Source organism: Sphaerodactylus townsendi, linkage group LG01 (assembly GCF_021028975.2).
Source record: "Sphaerodactylus townsendi isolate TG3544 linkage group LG01, MPM_Stown_v2.3, whole genome shotgun sequence".
Classification (NCBI taxonomy): Eukaryota; Metazoa; Chordata; class Lepidosauria; order Squamata; family Sphaerodactylidae; genus Sphaerodactylus; species Sphaerodactylus townsendi.
Window position 1 is genome coordinate 151,843,188 of NC_059425.1, and position 12,275 is coordinate 151,855,462.

At 38.5% G+C, this 12,275-nt stretch overlaps 1 protein-coding gene across 1 annotated transcript in view; it reads left to right on the forward strand.

Annotated features, from left to right (window-relative positions):
• Nucleotides 1-12,275, forward strand: part of CSMD1 (CUB and Sushi multiple domains 1) — a 1,361,167-nt gene that overhangs the window by 989,619 nt on the left and 359,273 nt on the right. Inside the window, exon 11 of the mRNA XM_048497567.1 lies at nt 8,573-8,676. Coding sequence (XP_048353524.1) covers nt 8,573-8,676 — 104 coding nt within the window. The remainder of the gene's footprint in view (nt 1-8,572; nt 8,677-12,275) is intronic.

Here is a 12,275-nt window from a genome sequence, read left to right on the forward strand (position 1 = left end):
TGAAGTAAAGCCCCACCTCTCAGGACAAAAGCACCACCTCTTAGGACAAAGAGGAACAAGAGGTGAACTCTGTTAACCCCTGTTAAGCCCCACCTTCCAGATTCAGCAGCCTTAGCTCACAGGAGCCTTACAAGGAGAAAAAGAGATAACCCCTGTTAAAATACACTGTTTTAAAAGCTGTGGCTTTGAGAAAAGCCCTCCAAAATGAACACCAGCAGGTCACTCTGCTCTTCCTGGCCAAGTCTTCTTCCCACTGCTGCTACTCCTCATCACAGATTGCTTAATAGTAATACCACAGGTTACCCGTATCTCAGATGATATGCATATCACATAGGATTATATTTCTGTTGCCTAATTTACAAAACTTTGACCCCTTCTGCACAGCAAATGGATAACATGTTGCAGTTGTGATAAAGGAACCTGTTTTCCTGTTCACATGCGTTCTGTGCAGGCAGTGATTGGAGGCTACAGAAACAATTGGGGTTGTTGTCGTGTCTTCATACAGAGACACTTCTTTTTTTATTATTCTGCAACACATGCATAGCTATGAAGGCATGCTGAAATGAAACCCCAAAACCATACTGATGTCCTATGATATGACAGCTGCAAGCTGCAATGTTATTTCTTAAAAAAGAAAAGGAACTTGCCTGCAATTACTGGACAATGGCGGGCGGCTTCTCCCTGACCGTGGAGGATGGGGTGGTCGGGAGAAAGTGCCTTCTGCCTGGCCATTCAATTGGAAGTGGCTCCAACTTGGGATTTTTTCAACCCGGGATTGTTTAGCGATTTTGAAAAAAAAAATGGATTGGGGGAAATAAAATAGGGCAGACTTGTTTTGGGGGTGGGACCTATGCAAAGTCCCCCCCCCCAAAAAAACTGGGGTATATAGCGTCCTACATCAGTGTTTCTTGGTCCGTTCAAAATGGGCCATAATTAGAGATTTTTGTGATGAGAACTCTAGAGAAACAGTTTTCACAGTCACCTAAAGCTGATCACAAACCTACGAAGAGCAAATCGATCACCATTTGTTCAGAATCCTTACAGGTACTTCACCTCAGGACACAGACATCCAACAACAGCTTCCACTTCTCCAGCTAGAGTTACAAACACAATGTATTCCACACAGGTAAGTAAGGAGAGATGCATGTGGCTGATACTAATATCTCCTGAGTCTCCCCATCATATTCCCAGCAATGTGTAGCTGTTGTATCTTTCTTCTTGAACAATTGCTAGCAGTCTTCCAGCAGAGGGAACATAGTACAGAAAGGTGAGTATGCCAGCATAAAATCAACACAATTCTATACCAGTGTAGCTCTACTTTTAAATTAGGAACACAGAGAATACAGCCATAGCTACTGTATGTCAAATCTGTATGATTTATTGTCCTTTGTAGGATCAGATCCTGGACCCATGGAGCAGCTTAACAGAAAGTGCTTTGTTCCTGTGCAACCTTCTACAGGGGTTGGATGGCCCAGTGATTACACTATTGCCCCATCAGGTAAATCTCAAAGTGTGGGTAATGCTATGGGTGTGGGGAGTTGTATGGGTACTTGAAGAGCATGCAGGTGGTGCCAGTCTTTCATATCCATAGTTCACACCGCGTGCAGAGCGTACACAGTATCAGTTAAAACTACTGAACATTACTCATTATGTTTCCTGTGTCTCTTAACTCTTTCCAGGTAATCATGTAACAGGAATGAAGGCAAGGATAGATCCCACTCATTGCTGCAGTGTGACCAAGAACAAAAATTGCAGCAAGACCAACAGTTACAGTGACCACTGTGCATCCAGCTGTTCTGCTATGGGATTATCATCTCTCTTTTTAAAGCTTAGCTAATTCAAGCTCAACAGGCAGTTTTTAACCAATAAAGTCATACCTATCAAGATCATACAGTAGCAAAGGGAACCTATGTATATATTCTTGCCTCCACAGACTTTAGCAGTTTAGTTTCAACTAAGTGCATGTTTATCTAAGTAGTGAAATCAAGTGATCTCCCTCAACAGCTACAAACACCTGTAACAAACTATATATTTATCCTGTTGCCTATTCACTTGCCAAGGAGACATTACAAAAGGCCAGAGTGCATAGTATGCAAATTAGTCACAGTAACCAATGAATTCATATTCCCCTCCTTAGTTTTTCTTACTGGTTGGAGCAGTTTAGCCATTGCAACACCCCAAAAAATCAGTGTATTTAATTTGTTGCCCCTGCAAAAAAATCTACATAGAGAAAAGTTCTAGGTCTATTAAGTTGAGAGTTTGTGAACAGAGATGTTGATTTAAGAATCGGATCACGGATGTGCCCATTGCGGGACATTTTGTAAACTGTGGCCATTCTGCAGGTTCCTGGTGCTATGGACTTTTAAATCTAGTAGATATGGCTACCTAGACAAACAGCATATTCTATCACAGCAAGAAGTCAGGATTATTTTTAAATAAGACCGAGCTGTAAGACCGAGCTGTTCCACTGGGCTTTTGGGGAGGCCGGCCGCTGCTAGCCCCCCCTTATAACATCAGTGGACCCTGCCTTCCCCCCCCCTTAAGGGGTTTAGGTTGTGGGATGCCATCTATTGTGTTTTGTAATTAGAACGCTGTGTTTTAATGGGGTTTGGTTTTAATATGTATAGAGTTATAATTTAATTATTCCTGGTTGTTTATTGATTTTATTTTGTGCTCTGTTTATATACTCTGTGTTTGCCACCCTGAGCCCCTCGGGGGAGGGCGGTATACAAACGTAATAATTTTTAATAATAATAATAATAATAATAATAATAATAATAATAATAATAATAATAATAATAATAATAATAATAATAATTCAGATCATTATCTCCATCAGGACTAGATGTCTGTATAGAATATACTTATTTCTTGTAATTTGAATTAGCACTTCTCCTTTAAGAAGACTTAGACCCATTTCTTGATTCAGACTACTTACACACATTCCATTTGGCAATTTAAACAATGCAAGGGACAATTCTTTCTGACCTCACAGAAGACCTTCAGGGTATCCTGGAGGATGTTCCTGGAGAGCTATTTCCATGTAGGAGTTTTTTGGTCACCAATGAAAGGGTTATTACTTTGAAGTAAGAATGTATGATGTTTTTGCTGGAATTCTTGTATTGTGTTGTGGCAAGTGAGGTCTCTAAGTGGCCTTAGATTGGAGAATGAAACTAAGAAATTGCCACAGTGATTTGACCTACCCCTCTTAGAAGTATTGAAGCTTTCTCAGAACAGAAGAAATTTGCATACTAAGGAAGACCTTTTAGGGCATGAAACAACTCTAATTACCGGGAATCTGTTTTTGGTCTAGCCCAGGGGTTGGCAACCAGCGGCTCTCCAGATGTTCATGGGCTACAAATCCCACCAGCCCCAATTAGCTATGCTGGCAGGGGCTGATGGGATTTGTAGTCCATGAACATCTGGAGAGCCGCAGGTTGCAAACCCCTGGGCTAGCCTCTACACCAGTGGTTCTCAACCTTCTTAATGCCGTGACCCTTTAATACAGCTCCTCATGTTGTGGTGACCCCCAACCCTAACATTTATCCATTTTACAGATGGAGAACACTGATGCAGAGAGTCTTAGGCGACCCCTGTGAAAGGGTTGTTCGACCCCCAAAGGGGTCCTGACCCCCAGGTTGAGAACCACTGCTCTACAGTGATGTTGTTTTTGTTCTTGATAATAGTCATCTGTGTTGCCTGTTTGTTGTTGAGTTTATATGCAGACTTATATCAATGGAGGGGTTTCCGTTTCTCCCCATCCTAGTCTAGGTCACAATAGATCTATATACATATTAACCTCTTGGGGATAACAGTGAGGTGGTGGTGGGTCAGGGGTCTAGGAGAGAAAAATAAAGAAGGAACCACTTGGCAAAGTGAAAAGGGGTGTGTGTGCAGTGCCATATTTGCGATCTTTCCTGCCCTGGTCTATGTTGCTGGTTTTGTCACCTGGACAATAAAGGATCATAAGGTTCTGTTACTTGTCTTTTGTGTGTACATGTGCTCAGCAGCTGTAGAGTTGGAGGGATGATCTGTAGTACACAAGGTATCAGTTAGTCTATCCGCTTCATTTTGCTTGGTTGCTAATAGGATTGTTGATGCTCAAAAGGTGGTTTATTTCATTTATTTATTTTCAACCTAGCCATGAAGTAGATTTTTGTGCCATTCTTTTGGGTTTTTAAAAATTGTTGTTCTTATGACAAAGATCAATTAAACTAAAAGTTCTGGGTTTTTTTTTAAAAAGATGGTTTATGCCCCTCTTGCCTTTAGTGGAACTCAGGCTACAAATTCCAGTTTCCCTCTTCAACATTTTTCTAGCATTGTTAAGGCACCAGTGTAGCAAGCTTGAGCTTTTAAAGTCTCCACTTGCCTTTCAGGATTCAAGAAATTCTTTGATTAATCTTTAAATGCTTTTCATAACTAGCTTGAATGATCTAAATGTGATAACGCCCTATAGCATTTTTTCAGTGGTTAGTTAAAAATTGTTTTCTTTGTATTAAAATGTCTATTACTCAGAGTCAACAGCTGCATTTTATCTCTCTATCTACTTTTCAAATTGCCATATTGCTCTTCTAAAATTCATTTGCATTAGAAATTATTTTGCCTATTAATCATTACCTTAGGGACATGAGAAGTATGCACATGTATTATTCAACTTAGAATTTCCTTTAAGGTTAGTGGCTACTAATGCAATAATTAAGTCTCAAGAAGAGAGGGTTTAGAAATACAGACTACAAAATCCTCAAACACATTTGATCACTGCGTTGGGGCATATGATCATATTTGAATATGATTTGGTTATATAATTTGATATTGACGGAAATGTTTGAATTTCATTCAAATGATGGGGGGAAGGGGTTAATCCACTCCCTTCCAATTGTAAATATTTGCTTGGCATACAAAAGTGAGTGGATGGCTTTGGCCATCTTTTAACTCAGTTCCTAAAACATATTACATTTGTTATTATGAACCCCAAATAACAACAGAAGAGTTAATAACTAACTAGAAATTGGTCTTTTATTTTTGTAATGGTGTGTGTCACTTTAAACAATTAAAAAAACACTTGGATGTGCTTTCCCCATTTAAAAAAAACCTATGACCTTAATTCATAGTGTTTACATGATCTGACAATAGGTAAAGCGTAATGTTTGGATTTATATATTTCTTTGGAATTCAGTGGGAGGAAGGGAGGGTTTCTGTATTTTCAAAGGTTCTCAATAATAGTATGGTTGCATTTGGCTGCTGCAACACAAGCACTTTCAGTGTTGAAAGCTAGCTGTAATCAACTGTTGTTTATCTGTTTGTATGTTTGTTCATTTGTTGCCCAGTTTCCTTCTTGTTGGTCAGTGAATGAATGGGGTAGGATGAATGAATCCATAGAACTGATCAAACTTCTCCATTTTAAATAAGGTCATCTCTAATATTAATCAATTCTAAGGAATGAGGATTTCATTATATATCAAGTGCTGAGATATGCTAAACTGGCTTCATGGGTTTAGCATCAGTGGATTATATGATAACTGTGGGGGTTTGTTCAGTTGACATGACTGTTATTAGTTGTGCTTATGGTCATGCTGTTGCACTTATACAACTGGAGTCCTTGGCTGTGGCAACGTTGGGTGGATTGTGCCTTTATTGTGACATTCCCTATATTTTCTAAGAAATTAAAGATTTAGCATGCACAAATTTCACTGCAGTGATTTAATAGTATTACTCAGTCATTTGTATTTGCTTAAAATCTGTAGTTATCACAAAAATACTATATTACCAGCGAATACAAAAACAAGATGGAGAAAAAAATGACAGTATTCTAATTCAAATGATTAGATTTATATCTAATTCAAAGCATTGGCTATGCTAAATGGTTTTAATAACATGGAACAACAATGGACTACAAAACATTATGATGAAGATCAATTTAATAAACTATAAAAGCAAGCAAACATATCTGTCCTAGCAACAGAGGAAAATATATTTTTGTTCTTATTATTCAATTCAGAATTGACAACAATAATATCTATCAGAAATATGTCTGAAGAAAGAAATAATTTATTGTATATGGACATAAAATTGTATGTGGACAAAAATATCAAAGTAGATAAAATACAAAATATTACAAAAATATAAAAAGTCAATTATATAAAGTAAAATCATATGCACAGTATAAAATATCCAAGAAAATTATACAATAAAACACAGTAACATAGGGTAAATGACATTCAGTTCATAAAGGTTTTATGCTCTAGTTGAAGCTTTTAGTTGCATATTTGGATCATAATTTCCTAGCAACCAAGGCAAAAAATGAAGCTGTATATGAAATAAATATGTCAATATAAGATAAGAGAAGCATCAATTTCTTGAATAAACTTTAACTCTTCCTTGGGGCATTCCGTGGCAAGAAGGAACTAGAGGGATCGAGAGGGCACACCTCTCTAGTTACATGACGGTTTGAGCAGGAAGGAACTGTTATGCATGACACAGAGAGGAGTGCACCCCTGCTGTTACTATGGGCAAAAGAATTCTGCCATTTCAGCAGGCCTGAGCAACACAGTCCCCAGATGTGTACCTGCACAAAAGATGTAGATGTACATCAGTGACACTAAGCGGGCAGAGCGAAGGGTGAACTGTGCCTGGGGCACGCATGCACCCTGTGCCCCGTCATGTCTCTGTCCCCCCTCACCCCACCACGGAATGCCCCTGGAACACCCCATAATGCCTCCGCCACGCCCCCGGAAAACCCTCACCACGCCCCGCAGGGGCGCGTGCACAGTGCGTTGCGCCCCCCTCGCCCTCTTTGCACTATGCCACTGACAGTAAGCAAACAGGTTTTCTTTGTAGTAATCACCTAGTTCATTTAGCAACCTTTTGAGGGCCACCTTATGTTAGGAAAATCAGAGCCATGCTGTCAGCATACTACAGCACTGAGATTTTTTTTTTCAGATCCCAGTGAGAGAGAGACATTTCTGGGGTCAGATAGCCTCGATACTGTATCATTTACATTTACATTAAAAAAATTAAAAGCAGGAGAGTCAAAACACATCCCTGCTTTACCCCAAGCCATCCTTATTTTGGCATGGATGTCAGTATGCTGTATAAGAAAAATCAAATGTATATCAGTATTTGTTCTGGCTTCTGTCAGCGTGATGTGAGGGAGCAATATAACACATAGTGTATACTGTTGGGATCCGGTTAGGTGGATCTACGTGGTGGGGGGGAGGGGGTTGCTCATCCCCCCTGATGCTTTTTTGGGAGTCATCCATGGACAGGGTAAGCATTTTTTGGAGCGGGGAGAGCATTTCATACACTTCACTGGAGGGGGAGACAGTGGCTTTTGTGCATGGATATCCTTCTATTCATGGATTGAGACCAATGTATTCGATGTCTTATTGACTGCAAATATATTAATTCTGGTATTTTACACTATTTTCTGTGTAGATGAGCTTTTGTCACGTTCTAGAAATATGAATATCACAAGTGGGAATTTTGAATAATCCATGGCTTTTAGTAACCTGCATTGTAAGAGGACAGTGTCTATTTTTATTTTTTTTATTTTATAATCAAATGAAATGATACATAGAGTTTTACAAAGTCACAAAAATTTTGACCAAAAAAGAATTTATTTGAAACTGACTCCAGATCCCTAAAAAGTTGAAAATACAAGAATATAGGTCCCTGACCAGAAGAAGCTCTTAATCTGACATTTGTAATAAAAGAGGCAGGAGAGGGAAGATAAGGATAAATGGGGATGAACAAGGAAAACAAATTGCAGAGCACAGACAGCATAATATAATGGCTTGAATCCAAAGGGCTATGAGCAGAAGAATTCTCATGTATCAGGGATTCCCACTGCAGTCCTTTATGAGAGGAAGAATGCTGCTTCTCCAAAATAGCATGTGTTGAGGGGGGGGGGGTTGCCACTGTAGGGGAGATTAACAAAATCATAATGCAGACAATCTTTGTATGAGAGCAAAGTGTCATTTTCAATCTTCTGGTGGGCATTCTCCCATTGCCGAGCCCTCTCATCCTTGCTTTGAGGTCAGCAGGAGAATGGGAGGACGGGGGGCAAAAATGCCACTGCAAGATGAACTTATGTCACATTGGCCCCCTGCCTCACCTCCAAAGCTTACAGGGTGCCAGGTTCTGGCATCCCCATCGGAAATGAAGGAGTCTCGTTTCACAGTAGCTGATCCCTGGATCCGAAACAGCATAGTTTTCTTTTGTTCTTTCTGATTTATCAAAATTAAAAATAATCTTCTGAATGCAAAGTGTCTTTTATATTTTGCTTCTGATGTAATAGTACCGGTAAATATTCTTACTCTTTGCATGTAATTATTTTGTTTGAGATGATATGTTTGAGTTCTTGGACAATTTGAAAGCATTAATCTTCAACAAAACTTTTTTGTTTCATGGTGAATGCTTTTCTCTGTATGTACTTTTACTTCTCTTTACCATGGTGGGTGGGATGTCAGCACCTTCATTTGCCAAATTAAATATTTTAATTCTTAGTGACCAGATATATACTATACTGCAAAACACATCCAGTAATAAGTGTATACTTTTCTAATCACATTAGGTCATAAAGCTTGCCTTTGAAGAATTTGAGCTGGAAAGAGGGTATGACACACTTACTATAGGAGATGCAGGGAAAGTAGGAGATACCAGAACAGTGCTGTATGTGTAAGTACATGACTTACTATTAATTTTTGTGTTTCCTCTCTTGCTTCCTTTTTACTGTTTTATATCTGATATGTCAAGTGGAGACTCTTGCTCACATTATTCTTGACTGTCCGAGATATGTGGGCATTAGGAATTTCTCTCCCAGGCTGGCCCTAGACAAATCTGAAAGTGACTCTGACTGCTCTGTTGTGGAGCTTCTGTTAAACAACACAGATGTCATGCTCTTGGAAAAAGTAGCAAAATTTCTTTTACAAGTGACAGAACTTTCTAAGTAATGTACACTGCTATATAGTCTTCCTGTCTGCGCTTTGAATGTACTCTTGATTTGTATTTCAAAAATGTCTGGCAATACTCTAGAACCTATTTTTAAATGCCAAATAAAGGTGGTTGTTATTGTTATCTGATATGTTGAAAATAATTTGTCAGACATTCTGGTTAAATAATTTCTAGGTTATGGATGAGTAATAATTTTGATTTAAAATATATAGGAAAGCAGAAGCATTTCATATGGATATAATAAACTGGGAAATGTAAATTTAGACAATAAGAAGTTGACAGTTACCATTTGGTATAATTTGAAAATTAATTTTATTAGGTAAGATGCTTCTTTGTTTTTGTCGTAGAAGCCCATTTTTTTCCAAGCAGATATATGTTTGATTTATATACCGTATATACTGGCGCATAAGACTACTTTTGAACCCTGGGAAATCATCTGTAAAGTCTGGGGTCGTCTTATACGCCGGGTACGTAGTCTTATATGGCGAGTATAACCCAAACTCTATATTTTAACTGGGAAAGTGGGGGGGGGGGGGTCGTCTTATACACCCAGTCGTCTTATACGCCAGTATATACGGTAGATGTCTATAATTTAAGCACTGATCCTGCTCTGGAACCAAACTCACCTAGTTTTGCTGAGGTGTACAGTTTCCCTTTAAGATTCAAGTCAAGGCACTATCCATATGCATATGGTATGTACATGTAGTAAGGCAAAAATAAAATAAATAAACAGTTTAATTAATGTGCATAATGTGTTTAAAATCAGACAGCCTGATTGGATCAAAGGTAGGGTTGCTACGTTCAAGTTCTCTAAGTGTTATGCAAATAGTTTCCTAATTATGCAAATCAAACACTTCAATTGTTGTGATCTACCAATTGTTTTCCATCTCCTCCTGGGGACAAGTTGATGGAAAACATCTCTTAAATTGAATGATACTGCTTATAGAGCCAGTTTGGTTATGAACAGTGTCACATTAAGATTAGAACCTTTTCTGCATACATAGTAGTCAAATTTTGTGTCTGGGAAATGTTTTCTGTTAAATGATTCTGCATACCTCCATTTTCCTCTTAGTTTTTCCCCTTGTCTCTTCAGTTGTATATATTCTACATGCTGTTGCTGAAAGCATATTATTCTTAATGGTGGTGGAATGTCATCCATGATACAGAACAGTCTTGCCCCCTTTGTGCAGGTGCTCTAGCATCACAATGCAGTTACAGTGAAATGGCACTTCAAAAAAAGTCTCAGTCTCCCTTTCTACAATTAAAAATTACCCATACAACATAAAATCCAAAAAACCCTACTTCAACAGGTACTGTTCCTGAATGAACCGAAACACATAGCCTCCCAACCCCTCTCTCCCCCTCCCCCCAGTTTTGGCCAAATTACTGCTGCAGTAATGCACAATCGTTGCTGTGGCTGTTCCTTATAAATTTCACTCAGTCCTAAATGCAGATATTGTGTATTTTTGCCTTAATATTAAGTCACCAGTTCAATATGAAATTGACAAAGCTGATCCAATTACCCCTGCTTCTTTGTATCTGTGCCTGAACATTCCATTCCATTCTATTCCAAAACCTTTATTAGGCATAAAACCGGTGTCTATTTGACAAGGACCACATTGTCATATACACTCAGAATATAATATTTAAATGACCCAATTGCCTTTCTGATGAAATTACATTTAACCTAGCCAACATATAATGGGGGACTATCAGGAAGTCAAAGGCTCATTCTGCACATGCAGAATAATGCACTTTCAAACTGCTTTCAGTGCTCTTTGAAGCTGTGGGGAATGGCAAAATTGTTGTGAAAGTGGTTTGAAAGCGCATTATTTTGCATGTGCGGAAGGAGCCAAAGTATTTTGAAAGAGATTGTGGTAGCATTAATCCTAGGTATAAAGGTAAATATGCACTGTGGGCTCTTTTCATTGAGCTTCTAAAATCCAATTTTTGCAAGCAGCTGAGAAAGTGCTGCTGGTTGTCCAAGATCTTTTAAATCATGGAGAGACATTCCTAAAATCTGGATATGACTTTCAACCAATTTCCTCAATGAACTCTGATAAGAATTGGCTCGTGACTGGTGTAAGTATCCTTTCGCTCCTTCTGCACATGCAGAATAATGCCCTTTCAATCCACTTCACAATTGTTTGCAAGTGCATTTTGCAATTTTGCACAGCTTTAAAGTGCATTGAAAGTGAATTGAAAGGGTATTATTCTGCATGTGTGGAAGGGGCCTCTGTGAAGAACAGAATTAACTAAAAATACTTGATCCTGTGTTTAGGCCATTTGCTCAGGCTCTCTTCTCAGATAACAGCAAGCAAACAAGGAGAGGGAAGGTTAGAATAAATCAATGTTTGATTTTGGTTTACACTACCAGCCTCAGAGATGAGGTGCCTACTTGCCGGCCTTCTGAAAGCCGGTCCCCCTCAGATACTGTCTGCCCATTTGTACCCACTGGTTCCTCCATGTCAGTGGTTAGTTCACACTAAAGCATTTTTATGTCACCTGAACTGATCATGCAAGTGTCAACTATAATTATTATTTAGCATTTCTATTGTATTTTTTACCATTCAATGAGTTTCAGGACAGAGATATTTATTTCTGTACATTTATAACCTGTCCATCAACAAATTTCCCGGTATAAAAATAGTAGGGATGTTTGCACCTTTCATTCCACAGAACAGCTGCTGATTTCCCTAGCCCTAACCCTTCAACTGTGAAGTGTTTCTGTGTCATGTGTAATGACATTTAAGGTGTACATGGATTATCTTTATCTTTTTTTTTGCAGAGCAAAGGGAGTGATACTTTATAACCTGCCTTTTTTTTGTGGCAATATTTAAAACGTTTCAATATAAACGGTATACATGCAATGGATGTATAATAAAATAAAATTACCTATTTTTGCAATAAAATTACCTATTTTTTTCTCAGACATTGAAACAGCAATTATAATCTCTTTAAAAGAGGTCATCCTGATCAATTGAGTTCCTTCTTGATACAAAAATGTTACTAGATAGTAAATTGTCATTCATTCCATTGTTGGGATTATTCATAGCATTTAAAAAGCTGTGTTAGAGGAGGAGTTATTTTTCTGCCATTTCTTACTCAAGAAGACAGCATGAACTGAATCCAGTTGCTTCTCCCTCTACCCACATCCTTGCTGACTATCCTATTTAATCTCATTTGCATATGTACTTCTGATCTTGTCAAAAGTAATATTCTCTTCAGCTCATGCCTCTGATGTAAATGTCAGTGATGGAAGTGAGTTTCTGTGGCTGTTATTCCAGGTTTAAATCTTCCTTGAGGGTTTTGTTCAAGTTTGG